Source organism: Apodemus sylvaticus, chromosome 7 (assembly GCF_947179515.1).
Source record: "Apodemus sylvaticus chromosome 7, mApoSyl1.1, whole genome shotgun sequence".
Classification (NCBI taxonomy): Eukaryota; Metazoa; Chordata; class Mammalia; order Rodentia; family Muridae; genus Apodemus; species Apodemus sylvaticus.
Genome location: NC_067478.1, coordinates 72472341 through 72494170, shown reverse-complemented (window position 1 = coordinate 72494170; position 21830 = coordinate 72472341). Strand labels below are relative to the sequence as shown.

The window sequence follows — 21830 nt, the reverse complement described above, 5'->3', positions numbered from 1 at the left end:
CTGAACCCATTTGGAGACCCAGGATTTCTGGGTCCCCACCAGGTCCTGCCAAGTCTCTGACACCCTAGCTCCCGGGTTCAGCAACCATTGCCCTGCTTACCCATCAGGCTAATCACAACAATTACCAGTCACCCTCAAATCATGCAACATGATCTTTAATATTCCTAGACATCCTGAAAATCAGATTCTGAATCTCGTTTTGTACGGAGGTCTCAGTGGTGATGGGATTTTAACCAGAGCCAGCCTGACCCTAAAGTGACCTTCCTGCCTCTGTGGTGTAACTCTGGTGGGTTACGCTCCCTCTCTGAACCTCTTCTGACATGTGAGGAGTAAACAGAAAGGGGAGCTTGCGGCTCCATCTAGTGCTTATCTCCTGGGTGTCAGCTTGGGCATAGTCAGTCCGTCTACTCTGTGAGGGTAACCCTTTCATCTTTCTCTCTGTCGTGCCCTGCTCCAAGAAGTAGCTTTGGTCCATGCCCTGGAAAATGGGCAGACCCTCAGGATTGCAGATCTTGTCCTGTCTACTTTAATAGCATCTCATGGCGTCTTCCCTTGGTCCCAGGTGGAAAGGTCAGCTGAGCACAGCCACCTGCAGCATTTGAGATGGCATGACATCCTGGCCGGCTCTCAGGTACAGATCAGGACCCCAGGAGTTTGGCCAGAAATACTGAGGCTCTGTGTGGCCCTGAGGTCAGGTTCCAGGCCGGTGCCTGTACATCCTTGGTTGGCATTTTGCTGCTCCTGTGCCCCTCCCAGAGGTTGCTGGGCATGGAGAAGTAGGCTCCCTAGAGGTCCTGTAAGATGCCCCCAAGCCCTAGCAAGGGCTCCAGGGTAGTGTAGTTCACTGCCTTCCTCTATGGTGACTCCACAGTAAAAAGAGACTGTGCCAAGATCCACCAGCCTTTTAGTTTCCAGACAATCAACCCTATTCTATGACCCTGGGTACTCCTCTCCAAAACTGACATTTTCCAACCTGACAACAACCTAAGAATTTTCTGATGTCCCTGAGTTTAGTGGGAACCATTTCTGCCCCAATAACCAAGAGTAAATTAGCACCTTGGCCTTATTACTTTCAGCAGCACCTGAGATATCCCAGAGATCGTGTGACAATTCTCTCCGCAGCCTCTCAGAGAGGAAGGAGGACATACTAACTCAGCCTCCAGACTGGGCAGCAGAGGGCCTGGGTTCTGGTCCCTCTCAGGAGATGGCAGGCCCGCAGGGTTCTTGAAGCCTCATGCAACATGACTAACATCTTGAATGCAGATCACTTATATCCTGCTCGACTGAGAAGCTCTGGGCCAGGCTGAGAAGGCTGTGGCTCTAAGAGCCTGGAAGCAGGCCCTGGTCCTGTCACTTGAAGGCTGACCAGCTTCTAGTAAATTACTGGCATCCCTGGTCCTCACCCTCTGTATGTGCGCAAGAGCTGGATATAACAGTAACCAACATTATCACCACCGCACCAATCAACAGACATCTCGTCTGTTCCTTCTCCTCAGCAAAGCAGTCAGATAGAGGCTAGGCATGGTGGCACACATCTCTAACCCAGCACTCAGGAGGCAGAGGTAGGTGATGTGTGAGTTCCAGGCCAGGTAGGGCTACATAGTGAGACCTGACTCAAAAACAAAGTATTTTTATTCTGCAAGTGAGAAGCAGTCTTGGAGGACAATCAGGCCTAGCTGGTGAGTGACAGAATTAGAACTTGAACTCAGACCTGACCTTGGACCTCAGCACCTTCTAACCTTAACTCCAGGGATCTCCATTGAGTCCTGTAGGAGGTCACCAGAGGGCTCAAGCCTTGTCCAGAACCAGGGCAGTCCTGGCCAGTGGTTGGGAGAACAGGTCAGAGCAAGGCTAGCTCTAGTCGTGGACATCAGTTAAGTTGGAGCAGGGCCATGGCAATAATGCCTGAGGAATGAATGAATGAATGAATGAATGAAGAGTAAAGGACTGAGTGCTGACTCAGGCTCTCTCACCGGTCATGCTGCTCATGCCCAGGCCCTGGCATGGGCATGGGAACAGCACATTGGGCGCCCTGCATCCTGGCAGTTCGTGGTGCTGAGGCCTGGCTTCCCTATTGCGGGCCCCCACCCCCACCCCCACCCCCCGCAGCTCAGTCTGTGCTCCTCAGTCCCTGTATTGCTGTAGATTTATTTCCCTTAGGCAGAGGATGGATGGGAGGCAGGTCACCTGGGTCTACTGAGGGCCACAGGAGGAAGCACCGACATGGAGTGGAGCAGCAAGGTGTCCCTGGCCTGTGCCTTCCCTGCCCACAAACACTGGGTGGAGTGAGAGCGAGGCCGGTGACTGAGCTGCTGTGGGCCTTTCAGACAGAGGGCCCAGGCTGCTTTCTAGGAAAGTGACAAACCACCACTAACTTGTCACTCTGTTGCCCGGGGCAACCCTCTCCACAGCCGAGTTGGGAGCATTTAGAGTTGGTTCTGCATAAGGTCCAGGTGGAGGCTATTGTCTGGCTCTCCTGCCCAGATCAAGGGCACTCGGGTCCCAGACCCAAATCCAAGAGACCTCTGCCAAACCCAGGATAGGCCCAGAGCATGGCCTAGTGGAAGGGCTGAGAGAGCTGCTGAGGGGCTGTTTGGGCTTCTCTAGGCTGCTCTAGAATGGCCTCCTGCCCTGAGGACTGCACACAAGAAATAGAATAGATATTCAATAAACACTCGTGGATAAGACCTGGAGAGAGCTGGGACTCCCAATCTTGGACATGTCTAGGCCAAAGCTGGCGTCTAGGGAGCCTCTCAGCCAGAGGTAGAAGACTCTATTCTGTTCTCCAGCCCAGCCAGTGTCCCAGGAGGAGTCTACGGAGCTGCCCCTCTCTCTCCCCAGCCCTGACCCCACCGGGACCCCCACCCCACAGTGAGAGAAAAATGACCATAATGAGAGCAGTCACCCACACACATGTGCACAGCGCTTTACAGATTACAAAGTGTTTCACATACATCATCTCATCAGTTCCTCACAACAGCCCTGTGAGGTAGGCAGGGCGGGGATAAAGTTCCCATTTGTACAGATGTGGAGACTGAGGCCCAAGCGGGTCAGCGACCTGCTTGAGGTCACACAGTGAGCAGCAGAGCTGGGACCAGAGGAGAGGAATCAGCCTGCCTCTGGCTCCTGACTCTTTCCACTGACCGTGCTGTTCCCCAGGAGGACCCCAGCCCGTCCAAGTTTCAGCCACACCCGAGTCTGGCCCCCACCTCCCCTTGGTAGCGCTGCCTGGCAGTCAGCAGGCAAGCCCCACCCCCTGGGCAGTCCTATCCCCTCCCCTACTTCCTGCCAAAAACCAGTTAGAGCTGGGCCCTGGAGCTGAGCTGCCACCATGGCTCCAAATGGCGCCTAGCGGAGTGGGCCAAAGGGTGGGGCTGGAATCTCCTTCCCTGTTTTCCTGAGTGATCCCTCCCCACAGGGGAAGAGAAGAGAAAGGAGGAAGGGGAAGAGGAGGAAGAGAAAAACAAGAAACTGAGTTGGAAGAAGGCCCTGGAGCCATCAGGACGTCAAAAGTTTGCATTCCGACTAGCTATAGGAAATAGTTTTTTCTTTTTATTATTTCAAGTTTTCATAAAAATCCATTAATTATTGAAACCCAAGTTACAGAGGAAGTTTGTAACTTTTTTTTTTTTAAATTGAATTATTGACTCTGCCGCGTGTCGGTTCGTTGGCTTTGGATTCGTCTGTCAACTCTGGCCCCTGTGCAGGTGGGGTCCTCAGGCCTGGCCTTCTGAAATCCTGGTAGAAGGAGGGCAGGTGGTGAGGGCCAGGCTGGCGGGGCAGCAGGGGCGCGTGGGGAGGAGGGGGAGAGTGTGTGAGGAGGGCAGGGAGGAGGTGGGGAGGCCTGGGAGTGAGTGAGCAGCAGCCAGGCACCTTCCCTGCCCAGTGCTCCCCCAGAGGTGGGGGGGGGGGGTCCCTGCGCCCCCACCCTGCCCCGTCCTCATATCATCTTCATGTTGAACTTGCGGGGTGCGTCAGCTGAACTGATGCCTGCGTCCGATTTCCGGGGCACATACTCAATTTCGATGTTGTGCTTTGTGTTCCCTTTGCCCCGGCTCCATAGAAACAGCAGCACCAGGCAGAAAAGGACAACGCCCAGGAAGGAGATGAAGCCCATGGTGGTGGCGATGATGAGTGTCTTGATGTCGAAGGGGAAAGGCACAGTGGCGCGGGTGCTGTTGGCCTCTCCCTCGCCTGGCTGGTTGGAGATGAAGGCGAAGGTCTTGTTGGGTTGATGGGGCCAGTCAGGCGAGTAGCTGCGCACATGCAAGTGGGCGGGCATGGAGTCGTTGCCGCCAGCGTTGGCTGCGATGCACAGGTACGTGCCGTTGTCCTGTACCTGGGCGTAGCGCACCTCCAGCGTGCCATCAGGGAAGACTGTGAGCCGCCCGTTGCTCTTGGCCGAGACCAAGTGCTTGCGGGGTGAGAGCCAAAGGATAGCTGGTGGAGGGTCGCCATCTGCCCGGCACACAAACTGCACCGTGTGGCCCTCATCCACAAACACCTGTTGTGCCTTGCGGTCCCGGATGTGGGCCCGGCGGCAGGTGAAGTAGTTGGGTAGGAGCACATCCGGGAAGTCCTTGAACTCCTTGCCCTGGACGAACTCAGGTGTGGCGCAGGTAGGCTGCTGCCTGTTGAAGTTGAGCCGCCAGCGGCGCCGGAACACCCACAGCAGGCGGCAGTCACAGGCTAGCGGGTTGGAGTCCAGGATGAGCGTCTCCAGGTTGCCCACCGAGTGGAAGACTGACTCCTCCAGGGTGGTCAGCTGGTTGCCAGAGACATTGAGCACGCGCAGGTAGTTGAGCCCACGAAAGGCATAGGGCTCCACCACGGCCAGCTGCCCGCCCACCAACTGGATCTCCTGCAACCGCAGCAGCTCATGCAGCATGGAGCCCTCGATTGTACCGATGGGGTTGTAGGAAAGATTGAGGAACCGGAGATAGACCAGGTGGCGCACTGCCAGATAGGGCACGGCTGTCAGGTTGCAGTGCGTGATGGACAGGGATGTCAGGTTGAGGCCGTAGAGGCAGTTGGGGGTCATGGTGTCCAGGTAGGGCCAGTGGAGATCTCTAAGACCTTGAGTCGGTACAGCCTCTTGAAGGAGTAGTCCCTGATGGCATTGATGTTGAGATGTCGTAGCCGCAGGACGATGAGGCCATGCAGGTGGGAGAGTGCCTCGGTGGGGATGGAGGTCAGATTGCATTTCTCCAGCGTCAGCTGTTCCAGGCTGTTGAGGCCGCTGAAGGCTCGGTGGGAGATGTAGACGAGGTCATTGTCGCCGACCTCCAGCGACTTGAGGTTGTATAGGTCTTGGAACATGTAGTCTAGCAGGATGACGATCTTGTTCTCACTGATGTCCAGCTTGGTCAAGTTGCTGAGGCCGGTGAAGACGCCCAGCGGGATGAGCTTCAGGCGGTTGCTGCGCAGCCCCCAGCGTCCGCAGGTTGAAGAGGTTGTTGAAGGCGCCCGGCTCCACGGCGCTCACGATGTTCTCATTGAGTTCTAGCTCCTCCAGGTGCGGGAAGCTGGCAAACTCGTCCTGGTTGAGTGTCTTGATGCGGTTTTTGCCCAGGTCCAGCAGGCGAGTCTCGGTGGGGATGCCCTCGGGCACCGCCACAAAGCGCTTGCGGTGGCAGAGCACGGCTCGGTCCTGCGCTGAGCACTCGCAGCGGGGCGGGCAGCCCGTGGCAGAGCCTGACAGCACAGAGCCCAGTACCAGCAGGAGGATGGGCTGCCAGCAGGCCAGGAGGGGGCTGGGCATGCTTCTCATACCCCCTGCCAGCATCCTCTCGCTCACCTGCAGCCGGAAGCAAGCACAGGGACAAAGGTGGCAATGAGCAGGCAGTGCTTGGATAGACCCTGCCCCACCCCCATTCCCGATGGAAAGGTGGCGGAGGAGGGGCGGTGCCGCCATCTTTTAGGGTTCACAGGCAGGTCTCTCTAGGCATGTCTTGAGTCTCAACTCACTCAGGGCTTCCTCAGGGACAAAGCCAGCCTTGGTGAGCCACCCTGATTTACAGAGGATCAAAGGGCTCAAGGCCAGGTTTGGGAAATAGCCCTGAGGAAGAAGAGAGAATACAATTGGACCCAGCCCACAGTGTACTCCTCCCTGCCAGATACCATCAAACTTTCCACCCAATTCTGCCACTGAATCCTGGGTGGCTGACAAGCCCTGGATACCTGGGTACCAAATCTGCTCCTGGATGGGGCTCCAGTCAGAAAGGGTCCTGTGAGCCCTGAACTACCTCTTCTACAAGGGTCTAGCCCTGACAAATCAGCTAAGCTACTCAGCCCAGGGCATGAGTGCTTCCTGCTTCCTGTCTTTAGCCCTGCCCTTCTTCTCTAGACTGCAGACATCTGGCTTGAAGACCCAGCTAAGTCTGAGATTTTCCTGATGCCCAAGATGCAGGCTCTCCCCTTCAGAAGTCCTGCCCATTCGCCTCTCTGGGTTTCCATCACCTCTTCCCGCCACTGGGCTCCTCTGGAATTTCTGGTTTGACCTCCGGAGACCAGAACAGACAGACAGTCTTACAGGGGCCCACCCACACTGTACCAGGCTGGTGCCAGCTGGGTCCTAAGACATGCTGAACGGAGAGGTGGGGTGGGAACTGCTGGAGGCTGCAGGGGGAGTGAGCAGAGGTGAGCAGAGTCAGCCCTGCAGAGCTCTCCTGTTCCCGGGGCTGCTTGCCGTGCCTTCTGCTCCCTCTGTGAGAACTGGCCTGGAGATGGGGTTGGGAGGAACCAAGAGGTCTTCAGGGATGGACCAAAGCAATGCACCACTGCAGCCTTCTGCCACCAGTGTGATAAAAACCCTCTGCTGCCGATCACCCTTGCCTCTGGCCCTAGTGGGCTGTCCTGCTGCATGCTGTCCTACACTCATGGCCCTGTGGAGCCTCCACAGCATGGGGAGACCAGGCTTGGGAGTCCCAGCTGTGCCCAATGTCAGCTCTTCCTCATCTCTTGACACAGTATCAGTCCTCAAGCCACAATTTATCACAGTTGTCATCTATGTCAATTGGTAAGGCAACAGAGGTTCTAAGAGACTTTCACTGTCACTCAACCAGTAGCAGGGACCAGTGTAGACCGGAAACTCTGGCTCCACACACTTTCAAATGCTCTGCTGGTCTTCGAGAACTGACAGGTACTTCCTGGTTGTTGATCGACTAAGTGACTGATTAACCAGAGAGAACTCATGGTGTCATTGACATGTTATGGAATCTGCAGTTTTGTTATCCCCAAGGGCTTTGTCACCCACCTCCTTCCTCCCCCTCATTCTCTCTCTAGATTCTTCTGCGTCTGAGCCTCTCCCTACCCTGCCCCCACAGGACCATTTCCCACAGTCACACACGCTCCAGTGACCCACCAGAAAAGCAAACATCCTGACAGGCGATCAATAAGTAATTGGGCCAGCAGCTGGGGCTGGTGTGGGTGTGAGGCTGGGGACCTCAGGAGGTAAATAGGACTTTTAGCATCCATCTCAGGCCTGGGCTAGCCTGGGAGCTGCCAGAGAAGAGGCTGAACTAGGGAGAAGAGAAAGGAGTCCAGATGTTGGCAAACCTTCACGCCCGTGTGTACAGCGTCTGAATCTACGCATCCCCTCCCACCCCACAAAGCCTCTGTCCCCACTTGGTCCTGCACACCCGGCCTCTACGTTGTTTCCTTTTGGAGAACTGTACCAGGTGCTTTTCAGCCTTCCTCCCCAAAGACCACATCCCAGACAAAGTCATCCGTGAGTCACTCAGATATCATCGCCTGTCTACAACACAGACACACTTGATTCTTCCAGGAGTGGCGTGTGATTGTGGTGTGTCACACCCCATTCCAAATGACAGTCAGACTGCCTGAGAGAAAAGTTAAAGTGAAAGGGGACAGCGAGAAATGGGGGGGGGGCAGCTAGGGGTGGTGCCATGGTGCCCTGCATAAGGAAAAGGGGGTGGGGAATCCTGACCGCTGAACAAAGCAGGAAACATCCCAACACCTCAGCCAATGGCGGCTCACCAGCCGCTCTCCTGCCTCACCTGCCGTAGCAAATTGCCCAAGAACACACTGGGTGCAGGACCTCGTGTGGTCCAGAGGAAGTTGCTACTGGGAATGGAAACCCCTCTGTGGGGGTGGGGGTGAGGGGCTGACCTTGATGTAGGCCCACTGAACAATGAAACCTGGGGGTATTTAAAAATGTCGATGAAAAATCTGGGCGGCCTTGCCCTGTAGAGCAACCACCCCAAGCCAGGCAGTTAGCCACAGAACAATAGGCCATGTGTCATACGGTCAGATGTGTTCATCCTCTGAATCGCCTCTTCTGTGTGTGACCACACATGTGTGAGTGCATATTTATGCGTGTGCACGTGGGGGCCAGGGCCAACACCAGGTGGCTTCCTCTCTCACATTTCATCTTACACCTTCATATAACATCGCTCAGAGTCTGGAGTTTACCATGTCAGCTAGACTGGCTGACCAACAGGCTCTGGGGATCCCTGTCCTTACCTCCCCAACACTGGGGTAACCCCACTGTAAGGCATTACGTGCCTTTCTTTTGCACCACCAAGTCTGGACCTCTCTGACTGCTGCCACTTCCCTGTCCCTGTGTCCATCTGTCACCCACTGCCTGCTTGTCTTGCCTCTCTGGCCCATCCTATGAAACCCCATGTGAGTCTCTTCTGTCACCCTCTCTTGTCTCTCTCTCTCCCACGTGGTCCTTTATGGACAGTGAGGCTGAGTCCTCTAGGGAGTCCTCTAGCCAGCCTGCCAGCCTGCCAGCTCTGCTCTGCCACAGACCCACTGTGGGAACAGTGGGCTTCAAAGCAATGTGCCCAGAAGTCTGGGGGACTGCCACCCTGTGGAATGCTGGGATGCTAAGAGCCCAGCATACCTAAGCCTTCCACCCTTGCTACAGATCATGCTAAATGAGGAGAGACTTAGGTCCAAACAGGGGCGTGGGCTCCCAGGTAGCCAAGTGGAGAATCCATAAACACATGCCGAGTGGCCCACACACCGCAAAGGCTAAACACCTGCACATGGCCCTCTGAGGACCAGCAGCTTCCTGCTTCCCCAGGTTACATTATAACAGAACCCTCATGTGTGCCTGTGCATGCTCGTGTGTGTGTGTGTGTGTGTGTGTGTGTGTGTGTGTGTGTGAGTGGCCCACATACTGCAATTTTGGCATTTTATATAGGATCTGAACCCAGGCCTCATGTTTGCGTGGCAAGCATTTTATAGACTGGGCTATCTCCCCAGCCTGTCACCCTCTGTCTTTTATAGGTGGCTGTCCTAAAAGATAGGGAAACTGAGTCCCTGAGAGGCTAGAGTGCCTGTCCATATGGACACAGCGGCAGCAGAGCATGCTGAGTAAGGCTCCTAGACTTGTGCTCTTACCGGGTATGTCAGTTTAACATGTTGGGGGCAGGTCATATCTGAGGGGTCACCCGGGCTGCTGAGTGGGCACTGTGTTACTCATCGCCAGGCAGTCCAAGGCTGCTCCTGGACTTTTCAGGGTGCTTTATGCTTTTTAATCAGTGCTTTAATTCGGATCCTTGCCCCCTGAAGGGCTTCTCGTGAGGGCAAGAATTCAAAATTGGAACAATAAATATGGAAGAAAATAAACATCAGAGACAGGCAGGTGGCAGGCAGGGGATAGCAGTGCCCAGGGCATGATGCCCAGACCCTGCAGTAGCCCGAGTCCTCCCCAAAGCAGGGCTGGGCAAGCAGTTGAGCTATCAGTGTAGTTCAAGATGAAGCTCTGAACTTCTCCTGCCTGCAGTAGGCATGGATGGGTTGCCAGCCAGCACCCACACCTTCCCTGCTGTCCCGGGTAGACATGGCCTGGCTCAGACTCTGCTGCCTGACGCTGGTCGTTTGAAGCTCTCCCGCCTGTTGGGTGCCCTGGGCAATGCCTGCTCTTTCTAGCCCTCTCACTGACCATCAGACACCGGGTTTCAGAGTCTCAGGGAACTGACACCCAAAATGCTGGACAGTGAAACATCCTTGTCTGGGGACAGAGAGGAGGCTGAAGACCTGAATGGAAGTTTCATCAAGGCTGGGAGGATCTAAGCTCAGCTCCCCTGACTGAAGCTCCTTCACATGGGACTCTGGTGGGGAGAATGGCTGGTGGTGGCAGAAAGGGTGTGGGATTCCTCATGGGTGGGCTGGGGTCATGTTGTTCCATAGGCAGTGTCTGATGGCCCTGGGTGCAACATCAAGCCAGGTTCACAAAGATAGTCAGAAAAGGGGAGGGGCTAGCACTGGAGAACAGCCACTGTAGGCTGCATGGGTGGAGCTTTCCACGCTGTCTCAGAAACCCAGGAGACAGCGATCTCAAGGGGCATTTCACACTCATTTTACAGTTGAGGACGCAAGGTGCAGGAAAGGAGCTCACTTGTGCCAGCTTTGTGAGGCCACAAAGCCAGGAGGCGGCAGCACTGATCCTCTGGTGGATCTGCTGGTCTTGGGAAAGCCAGCTGCCTGGTGTGTGTGTATGTGTGTGTGTGTGTGTGTGTGTGTGTGTGTGTGTGTGTGCACGAGCATGCACAGGCACACATGAGGGTTCTGTTATAATGTAACCTGGGGAAGCAGGAAGCTGCAGGTCCTCAGAGGGCCATGTGCAGGTGTTTAGCCTTTGCGGTGTATGGGCCACTTGGCATGTTTATGGATTCTCCACTTGGCTACCTGGGAGCCCACACCCCTGTTTGGACCCAAGTCTCTCCTCATTTAGTATGATCTGTAGCATGGGTGGAAAGCTTAGGTATGCTGGGCTCTTAGCATCCCAGCATTCCACAGGGTGGCAGTCCCCCAGACTTCTGGGCACATTGCTTTGAAGCCCACTGTTCCCACAGTGGGTCTGTGGCAGAGCAGAGCTGGCAGGCTGGCTAGAGGACTCCCTAGAGGACTCAGCCTCACTGTCCATAAAGGACCACGTGGGAGAGGGAGACAAGAGAAGGTGACAGAAGAGACTCACATGGGGTTTCATAGGATGGGCCAGAGAGGCAGGACAAGCAGGCAGTGGATGACAGATGGACACAGGGACAGGGAAGTGGCAACAGTTGGAGAGGTCCAAGCTTGTTGATGCGTGCCTTTAATCCCAGCACCAGAGAGGCAGAGGTAGGCAGATCTCTGTGAGTTGCAGGCTAGCCTGGTCTACATAGCCAGTTCTAGAGCAGCCAGAGTGACATGGTGATGAAACCCCTCAAAAAAATATCAGCAGTGGATGGGGTCAGAGCCCGCATGTGAACAATGTGTCCGGCCTCTACCTCACCCCAGTTGTCAGACTGGGGCCTGGTAACCCAGCCTCTTCTCACCACCACCCTCGCAGTGGATTTAACCAGCCAACCATCTTCAGATGGGCAGACAGAGGGTAACGAGAAAGTAAGGAGACTCAGTGACCAAGGAGCAGAAGCCCTGGCAGAGGTTGGGCCTCTCAAGGTAGCTTTGCCCCCAGTTGCTGGCTTGCTGGGGCCTTCCTTCCTTCCTTCCTTCCTTCCTTCCTTCCTTCCTTCCTTCCTTCCTTCCTTCCTTCCCTTCTCTCTCTCTCCTTTCTTTCTTTCTTTCTTTCCTCTCTCTCTTCTTTCTTTCTTTCTTTCTTTCTTTCTTTCTTTCTTTCTTTCTTTCTTTCTTTCTTTCTTTCTTTCCTCTCTCTCCTTTCTTTCTTTCTTTCTTTCTTTCTTTCTTTCTTTCTTTCTTTCTAAGATTTATTTATTCATTTAATGTATATGAGTACACTGTCACTGTCTTCAGACACACCAGAAGAGGGCATCGGATCTCACTACAGATGGTTGTGAGCCACCATGTGGTTGCTGGGAATTGAACTCAGGACCTCTGGAAGAGCAGTCAGTGCTCTAACCGCTGAGCCATCTCTCCAGCCCAGCTGGGGCCTTTCTTTGTCTTCAGCCTCAGTGTCTCTGGATCCATGTCACAGCATGACAGCGCTGGTTATATGTCACCTGTTCGCTGACAGCTAGGACGGAGAGGTGGGGCCATATAGTACCTTTCTAGAGACATCCACAGCTACCTGTTGGTAACCCCTCCCCCATGTCGGGACTGCCCAGCTTTCGTCCCCAGCCCGCGGGGCCTCTCTGGGGCACTGCTCCTGGTCTCCCTCCTTCTCCCTTTCTCTATGGCCCCTAGATTAAAACGCTGAGCTGGATTTCACTCATCTCTGCACCCCTAGCCTCTCCCACCTCATCTAGTCAAAGAATCACAGCACTGTGGGGACGGTCCCTGAGACACTAGGCATAGGGTTCAACGCTGCCCTCCAACACCGAATCTGGGCTCAAGCAGGTATTGGGAAGAGAAAAGGAGAGGGTAGAGGAGAGGAGGCCAGCGATGGTACGATGAAGGAGGTGATGAAGGAGGTGTTGGTAGCCAGGTCAATCTGAAAGCACGAGATTCCCATTGGGGCTCCCACGCCCCAAATCCTGGCCCAGTCCCCAGGCTCCTTCAAGGCACTCTCTGGCTGTCCTGACTCATCCCTGATGAGGTGCGAATGGCTGATAATGGTTTACGGAAGGAGCTGCTAATGGGGGTGTAGCAGGGCTAGGCTGAGAGCCCAGGAGCAGGCCACCTGGACACAGGGGAGGGGACCCTGTGAGGAGGGTCGGCAACTGGGCTGAGCAGCTAAAGAAGTGCTGTCTTGGCAGGCTGGGACAGTCCAGCGTGTCCTCCTCTGGCTGCACTCACCTCTAGCTGCACCGCCCACCCCCAACAAGAGAGAAAAATCAACCTAGAAGAAAATTGAGGTCGCGTCCTTTGTCGTGCATAATTCTTTATTTTCCTCTGGCTCTTGATGCTGGCAGAGTTGCTAGGCTCCCGGGGTGTGTGTGCACACGGGTAGTATGTGACACACACAGAGAAAATGCCAGTATATATGTGTGACACAGAGAGTACACTGATGTGTTTGTGGGTAAGGGTCCACCTGGCCGGGTGCCACCAGCTCTGCCTCTCTGGCACCCTGAGAGATTCAGTCTTTTCCCTAGTGTATTTGCCTGGCCTGAGGCTGGAGGGCACTAACAGGGCTGCTTACCTACCAGCCTTTTAGGTCAGGTGAGGTCAGGCCAGTCTCCAGGTACCTTGGCTATCCTGAATTCCCTGGGCTGTCCTGGACAAGCATCTGACCCCTGAGTGCAAGGGAGAGAGGCCCCTGCCTACTCGACCCAAGCATAGCCTGTCTCAGGAGCTGCCAGCCTTCCGGCAAGCCCACAACCTCAGGCCATTTGCTGGATAAATTATGAATTTTAATTGTGAAAGCATCTTAGTGTTTAAAGGCTTCTATATATAGGGCCTTGAGAAAGTCAGTTATGGTGACCAAGGGCTCATGGGCTGTATCCTGGATTCCAGCAAAGGCACCTCATCCTGCTATGTGATACTGGGGGTGGGGGGGGTGGGGAGAACTGGACGGCTTTTGGAGCTTGCCACTCATTTTACAGGGTCACCTGTGCTGGGCCTGCCTCATTAGCACTCCCTTTCTTGAATGGGAGATGGCCCTAGGTAAAGAGATGCTGGCCAGGTCCATGTGACACGATGATAGACAAATTTGGGAAACCCAGGACCTATACCTCCATGTGACCCTTCTTCTGATTTGAGATGCTAATCTATGCTCTTAGGGAAAAGAAGGGACCCATGAAGCCCCCTACCCTGTCCTCCACTGAAGCAGGAATACTCCTGTTCCATCCTCTCACTCCCTGGGACTTCTCAAGATGCCCCAGCCTACCACGATCTGCGGAGGCCCAGGCCAGGGGCATAGATCCACAGATTTGAAGAGGCCAAAATGGAGGGGAAGCAGCAGGGATTGGGGGTAGGTAGCAACTTAATTAACATGGTGATGTTGGCTGGGAACCCCCCTAGAGGGCCCCTGGCATCAGGCATCCTATGGAAACCACAGCTACCCATCAAGACAGGTAGATTATTATGCCATTCCCTGGGTAGAAAATTGGAAACAGGTACATCAGGTGCATGCCTTTAATGTTAGCACTTGGGAAGCAGAGGCAGGGGGAATCTCTGTGAGTTTGAGGAGAGAACGTTCTACATAGTTTCAGGCCAACCAAGACTATGTAGAGTGATCCAAAATATCAGAAACACAGAGAGGTACTGTGACTCTGTTCAAGGCCACAGCACGGTAGGACTCTGGAGAGTCTGAACTCTGCCTCACCTCACCATCTCTTACAAAACATACAGACAGAGCAGAGTAGGTCACACACAGCCAGTCAACTAACTGGTGTTATCTTCACAGTCACTTAGGAGGCCGGTATACTTATCCCTGTTCTCCTGCTTAGGAGACTGGTATACTTATCCCTGTTCTCCTGCTTAGGAGACTGGTATACTTATCCCTGTTCTCCTGCTACGGAGGCTGGTATACTTATCCCTGTTCTCCTGCTACGGAGGCTGGTATACTTATCCCTGTTCTCCTGCTTAGGAGGCTGGTATACTTATCCCTGTTCTCCTGCTTAGGAGGCTGGTATACTTATCTCTGTTCTCCTGCTTAGGAGGCCGGTATACTTATCCCTGTTCTCCTGCTTAGGAGGTTGGTATACTTATCCCTGTTCTCCTGCTTAGGAGGCCGGTATACTTATCCCTGTTCTCCTGCTTAGGAGGCTGGTATACTTATCCCTGTTCTCCTGCTCAGGGAACTGAGGTACAGCAAAATCATATCATTGTTGAAAGTCACACAGCAACAAGATAGTCACCAAGCAGAGCTGGGACTCGTTATTCCTCTGCTTGTCTTGACCACTCTTCTAGAGACCTGCAAAATCTGGAAGCACTCTTGCCCCTTGAGACCATCATCTCTCCGTTTGCAAGGGGCCTGGAAGACTTCATGCTGCCTCACCATGCTGGACACAGAGAGCTCATGAAGATGGAGGAAAGGTGTTTATGCCGAGCACACAGTAAGCATGATGGTCTCACTGGCCCTCAGAGGATCAGCCCCACTGAACTGACTGAGGAAACTGGGCTTGGGCTGTAAAGTGAAGGCCCTGGGCCAGTCTGAATCCAGAAGAACTGGTCTTGGAAGTCATACCAATGAGGAAACTCAGTCTAAGAGCGCCAGGGGCTGCCTTCTATCTCAGGCTGTACCTTCTTTGTATACCCATAGTTATTTTCTCTGCCATTCCAGTGTGGCCATATGTCTCATGGTGGCACCAGGTGAGCGATGGTTTTGGATATTTGTGCTTCACCAAGTGGGGAGAACAAAACCCTGATACATCATAAAGCCAGATCTGCGGAGTTACTTATGTCATGGCTAGACAAACTTTAAAACAGCACACTTTTCTTATCATTGGCTGGTCAAGCCCTCTCTGCTCAGCTGAGTCCCTTGCAAAAGCCCATTCTTCCAACATGGTAAACTGAGCTCATGCCAGGGGGCTGGTTGATCCTCTGGTCAGACAGGCTATGCTGGGCCCTGCAAGCCCGGTAACCACCAAGCAACCCTTGCACAAGTCTACATGAAGGGAGAACCATTGCACGTCTCTAAGAACTGTGTCAAGGCTGAAGGTATCAAGTGTCCATGGCTGGTGCAGAGGGCTGAGCCAAGACCGTGGGTGGAACCAGACAAAAGGGAGGCGGATGAGCAGCCTGCCCTGGCCTCACTGGGAGCAGCCTGAGCGCCTTAGGATGCATAAGGCAGAGACAGGCCTTTCTGGAAGCTGTATCTCAACAGCCTCTCCTGGCTCTGGATCCAAGCCAAGGGACTAGAGATAGCCAGGCCCCAGCTGTATCCGGGCCTGCTCAGGACCACGTAGAGAAGGGATGCTGGCTAGGCCCCTGCCCCCTTTCCAGGCCGAGAGTGACTCTCTGCAGAGGACAGCAGAGGAGGTGGCAGGGAGAGATTAATTCCCTGAAATGGAAAAAAAAATAGAAAAACACACACACACACCACACACCCTAATAACATGTAATAAGAGGTTGGAGATGAGGAACAATGCCCTGGTAATGTCACCCTGGCGGCAATCAATTTGGGTGTCACATGAAATAGGCATAATTATTCCGCCAGCCCTGGCGCTTGTCTCTAACCAGCTCCAGGGGCCCAGGCCTGGGCGGGAAGGCGGGTGAAATCAATTGTGGGTACACCAGGCTGGCAGGGAAGTTACTCCAACTCAGGTTGTCAGCACCTGGCTACTTAGCTCCTCTGGTGGTGGGGGGGGGCTTGTGGTTTAGGGACCCTTGGATACCCAGGAGCCATCTTACTCTGTCACCCTTCATTCATTGCATGGGCAAGAGGGATCAGAGAGGGCTCCTCAGGAAGTTGTCAGTGCCGGAACACACATCTGTTTCACCCAGCAGTTTGGCTACCACATTCTTGCTGTCACCAGTGCCTCGTGTCAATGCCAGGGTGCAGGAAGAGGATCTTCCGAGAGCTGAGCACAGGCTCCCTGAACCTCCTGAGCCAGGACAGCCCTTCCCATCCTGAAGTGATCCCAGACACTGTGTCTCCCAGAATAGCTTTCCTTTTGTTCTTGCTGCACAGGGACATAAGCCTTGCTCTGCCTTGGGGGATCCCCTCTCACCACTCCTGCCCATGTAAGCTCAGAACTTTTACAGACAATATCTCCATGCTAGAGGAAACTGACTTTCATGGGGGAGGGGAGACAACCCTGGAGTGAGGATCCTATGCACACTGGATGCTGCCCGCCCCAACCCCCTTTCACACACTACAAATCTTGACTCCCAGAAACACAAATCAAGGCTATAATGAAATCTCATTTTACACTCATTCAATCAAGAAAAAAAAAATCAAAACAGCCGACAGACAGCCTGGAGCTGTCTGGGGATAGGGAGCAATAGGGGCAGCCTTCCCACCCCCTACCCCCCACTGCCATCCCACCCCCACCCCCGTGGGGGGGGTTGTGAAGTGGTCCAACCAATTTGGAAAACACGTTGGCACAGTTCTTGGGAAAGCCAAACATGAACATGTCCCACATCCCAACAGTTCAGAGCATTTCCCACACTGCCTTTGGAGACAGGGAGGGGGATTTGTGGCAGCGGTATCAGTAAGAGCCAGAAAGAGTGACAACCAAATGCTCATCAATAGGAGGGCCAGGAATTCACCGCGTTACAGTCAAGTGACAACCAAATCCATCAGGGGAAATGAATGGGTGCTGAATAACCACTATCATTTGCAAGAACAAGATGATGAATGAAAAAAATCCAGTTCCAGAGGCCTGTATTTGTTTATGTTTTATAGAGAGCCAAAAAATAACTAAAAATTCCAGAGTTCTTCTTTAGCTAAATAGATTATTTTATCTTGGTGCTGGGAATTGAACCCAAGGCATCACACACACTAGGCAAGTGTCCTACCACTGAGCTACAGCCTCAGCCCCAAACGCAAGAGGCAAGAGAAATGTAGATACATAACATAGGTTGGTAACTGTCTCAGCAAAAGGAGCTGAGGGTGAGGTGTGGAGAGGTATTCGGGGAGAAGAGATGTCTGAGCGCTGAAGTTGGAGAGTTGGATCATGTGCTCACTACGTCATCATGAACACTACTATGATTTATTTTGTTTTATAATTTTTGTGTGTGTCTCACTGTGTAGCCTTGGCTAGCATGAAACTTACTATATAGACCAAGCTGGCCTTGAACTCACAGAGATCTACCTGACTCCACCTCCCGAGCAGTGGGGTGGTAGGCGTGTATCACCACGCCTTGGCAAGTACTACTATCATCAATACAGATGCATGGATCAACAAGTTAACAGGCTAAACCTGGACCAGTGAGCACAGCTGCCACCCACCCATGGTCAGGAGAACACTCTAGAGTGAGCTCACGCCTCCAAGGTGGGGGCTTTTGAGAGGTCACGGCCCCCTTCCGATTGTTTTCTCAGCTATAAAACCACATCTCAGCACCACCTACAACGAGAAAACCGGAAGCGCATCGTTGATGTAAACTGTGAGTAGCTGGTGCTCATTAAGTACTCACTGTGCACCCCACACGATCTAAGTGCATTCATTGTGTGTGTCAGCACACTTAATCGCCACCACCTCCACTGAGGTAGATACCACAGTTAACGCCACTTCACTGGAAAGGACGCGGAGGCCCAGAGAGATTAAATAAGTTGTACCTGAAGTCACAGAACCAGGCTGTGGTGCAGCTGAGGCTTGTACCAGGCCTCAGGCTCTCGGGGCCACTCTCACAGTGAGGTGACACTGGGGATGTTGTACACTCAGCAGAGCTGCTCCTGGCCCACAGCCCTCGAGGACAGGCACTTCTCCATTCCTGCACACAGAGGTCGGAATCGAGAGGCCTCAACTGTGTTTGGAAATGACCCTGCCTTTCAGAGCTCTCCTTCAGAGAGCCTCCTTACTCTAGAAACCCCGGTTCCCGTGTCACTGCCAAGCCTGATGCTACTTTAGGACTCAACCAGCCATCTTCTCCTAAAAGCCTGACCCCATCAGCTCCACAGAGAGACCCGCTTTTGGGGCACTCTGCGCTGGCGCTCTCCAGTCTACCTGGGACATGTTTAGTGTGTATCCAGCTCTGCTCAATCATGCAGCTAAGGACTCTATGTCCCCTCTAGGTTGTCCTTGCCAGGAGGTCCCAGGGTCTTAGGGTATCTTTCCCACACCCAGAGGGTTGCCTAGGTATTCAGGGTAATAAGCTACAAGGTGTATCCAGGAGCGAGCAGGCAGCCCATCAGGATGTTCAGAAGAAATGCATGAATGAACGGGCTGCTATGCCACCATCTGTGAAACCATTGTGGTTCCTTCGAGCTGCGGGTACTAAGAGCAGCGAGGGGAGGCTTTTGGAAGGAGAGGCCTTTTAAGAAGGGATGAGAGAGGAGTCGGGCATATGGGGAAGAAGTGGAAGGGACAGAACAAGATATAATCAGTAGTCTTGTCCTGGGAGGGGAACTTGGGGCTGCAAAGTCACTCACAGCCAAAGCCAGACCAAGATTCTAGCCTACAGGGCCAGCCTTCTGCTGTCACAGGCGCCTAACAGTGGCTCCGCGAAGCTCTCAGGACACAGGTACCGCTCAACTTTTTTTGCCAAGCGACAGCTCATTCTAGGGGAGGAGGGCAGTGGTCCTCTAGAATTCTGAGTTAACACACACACACACACACACACACACACACACACACAAATGAGCAACAATTATCTAGTGTAAGAAATGGTTGTTTAGAGACAGAGGGAAAAGATGACTCCCCAGGATCAAAGAGATATCGTGACAGGTAGATGTCTGTCTGTCTTCTTCTCAGTCTCGCAGGGTCCCTCCACTCACAGAGCATCAAACCCCGGCGTGCGGCACACACCCATCCCGTAAAGGCTGCTTCCGAACCTCTCACTTGCTCCAGGTCTAGGGAGCATCACGGCTCTTGATGGAGCCCTACCCAAGGCCATCGCATACACACTTCAGCTAGGGGTGGGGCATGGAGCCAAGGGCTGCCCCAGGTGTGGGGGTCCTGCGCGTTGGCTGAGGCAGTTGGGTGTTGCCCTCGGGTCTTCTTAGACCACGTGCCTTTCTCCTGGACCCTTCAGCTTGGCTCCCGTGCTTTCTTTGGCTCTCCTTTCTATCACCTCTGTCTCGCCTCCCAGCAAACCAGGTGCCAGCACCCTCCCAGTGACTGAGGACTCTGCACCCCTCTTGGCCCACACAAGGACAAAGGGCCAGGAGCAGTGGGTCACCCACCCCCTCACTAGCAGTTCTCAGTGAGGCCCCCCCGGAAGCCCCGGCCTCTCTCGGCTTGGTGCCCCCAGCTCCCCTGGCACCGAGGCCCGTGCTAAAGTCATAGGCATAATGGCCAGCAGGGCTGAACCCAGAGCCGGGAACCAGGAGAGCTGGGCGCCCTCTGGCTGTCCAAGCCCAGCCAAGGACTGAGGAAAGGCTGGGCTGGCAGAAAGGGGCTGGCCCAGATGGTCCTGCCCCCACCACAGGCCTCTTGCACTCCCACCCACCAGGGCAGAGCTGTTCCCATCTTCCATGTGCCCCAGTCGCCACTGCAGCCAGCCACCCACCACAGGGCATTTGAGAACAAAGGGGAGATGCTGCCACAAGAGCTGGTCAGGGGCTGGTCAGGGACCCCAGAAATAAGAGACCCAGGGGACTGCCCACCTGCCTGGCCCCACCCCTCCTCAAAGTAGGACCCACCCAGAAAGAAACATCTGGGTGTCTTAGAGGGCAGGAAGCCCAAAACCCACCCGAAAAGGGTGTGTTTGGGGGGAACACACACTGGAGGCTCCTTCCTCACCTCCCCCCTCTCAGCAGGCTCCCACTTGTCACCCATTTCCCTCGGAACGAAAAGTGGGGCGGGAGGAGGTGAGAAGCCGGGCTGAAGGAAGACAAAGGGGAGACCCGAAGGTTCCTGGGTCTTCCTCAACTGGACTCCCCCTCCCCTTTCTTCCACCCTCCACCTCCCTTTCACCCTGGAGGAGCGAGAAAGGAGCCAGAAAGAGGCTGACAAGGCTCCGGTGGAGAGAGGGGCAATCCTAGCAGGAGCTTGGGGAGAAACTGTTTGCTAGCTGTGTCCCCAAGCTTACGGCTATTAGCTGGGGCTGGGGAGTGGTCTCTGGTCCACCGAAAGAGACTCATCCAGGGCTGAGAGATCATATCCTCTTGGGTGACCATTGCCCAGAATGGGAGGATGATTTAGGGGGACACCAGAGCAAGAATGGAATGGAATGGTAGGGATCTCTCCTTGACCATGGGTCCCAGCTTGCCAACCAGATATCTGCTAGGACCAGCGGAACGGAAATGGGGAAATCATTTGAAACTTGAGGGTCAGGCCTGCGACCCCAAAGGGGGTCTGGGTAGTACAAGGTGTCCTACATAGCCGCAGGAGGGTGAAGCCTGGGCCGACAGCAGCTCCCAGAGGCACTCGCCGCAGGGCTGCCGACTCGGGCTCGGCTAGGACGGAGGGGCTCACCTGCATCTCGGGCGCGCTGTCCGTCCGCTCGGCTTGGTCACCAATCGCATGTCTCTCTTGCCGGCGCGGCCCCAGCCCCAGCCCAGCCCCCCTCCTCCGTCTCCTCCTACAACACCTCCGCCCGGTCCGCGCGCCCTCGCAGGGCTGGCTGTCCGTCTGTCTGTCCCACGCGGGCGGGAGCCCAGCCGGTCCTAGGGCAGGAGCTCGGGAGTCGGGGGCGGAGGCCGAGGCCGCGGCCGTGGCGGGCTGAAGAGCAGGAGCTCTCAGGACGCGTGTCGCGGGCTCTCGGAGCCTGGCTCTGTCCCTCGGGCCGGCCGGGAGCGGCCGCCACCGCCTCTACCGCTGGGGCCGGGGTCGAGGCCGGGCGTTCTCCGCAGCGGCGCCGGGGCCAGGGCTGGGGCCGGTGGGCAGCTGCCGCGCATGCTGCTCTGAGCCCCGCGTCGGGAGAGGGGCCCGAGCGGCGCGGGTGGGGACTCCGCGCGCTCCGGGACCGGGACGGGTCCAGGTCCGGCCGCCTCCTGAGCTGCCGCCCGCTCCGGCTCCCGCGCCGGCTCCCGCTCGGGCTCCGCGCTCTGCCGCGGCGTGGGGAGGGAGCGAGAGGAGCGAGCAGCGAGCCAGGGAGGGAGGAGGGACAGAGGGAAGGAGGGAGGGAGCTAGTGAGCGAGCTCTGGAGCTGGGCGGGGGAGGAGAGAGAAGGCGCGGCCGCAAAACCTGGGTGGGGGTCCTTTTTTTCAGAGAGCCGGACGAAGATCGAGGAGCGCCCTAGCAACTGCCCGGCGCCCAGGGGGCAGAGAGAGTGGCAGCGGGGCGCTACCGGAGAACGCTCCCAGGCCGGCGCCCCCGCGCTCCCGCCCCGCACCACGCAGCACCCCTCTGGGTCCCAGGCTCCAGCAAGTCTTAAGCCAGCCCAACCCGCGGTCTTCCCAGAGTGCGTGCACCCATTCGCTTTTGATTGTCTCTGGCCTCAGGCGTGTGCATGTGAGCGCGTGTGTT

General features: G+C 55.1%; 1 protein-coding gene across 1 annotated transcript; it reads right to left on the bottom strand.

The window, feature by feature from the left end:
• Window positions 1-3583: 3583 nt before the first annotated feature.
• On the bottom strand, window positions 3584-21255 carry Lingo1 (leucine rich repeat and Ig domain containing 1). Its single transcript, XM_052188276.1, is given in 4 exon segments — window positions 3584-5064; window positions 5067-5430; window positions 5432-5797; window positions 20838-21255. Coding segments are annotated over 4 exon segments (1860 nt in total). The 5' UTR covers window positions 20844-21255; the 3' UTR covers window positions 3584-3940.
• Window positions 21256-21830: the final 575 nt, after the last annotated feature.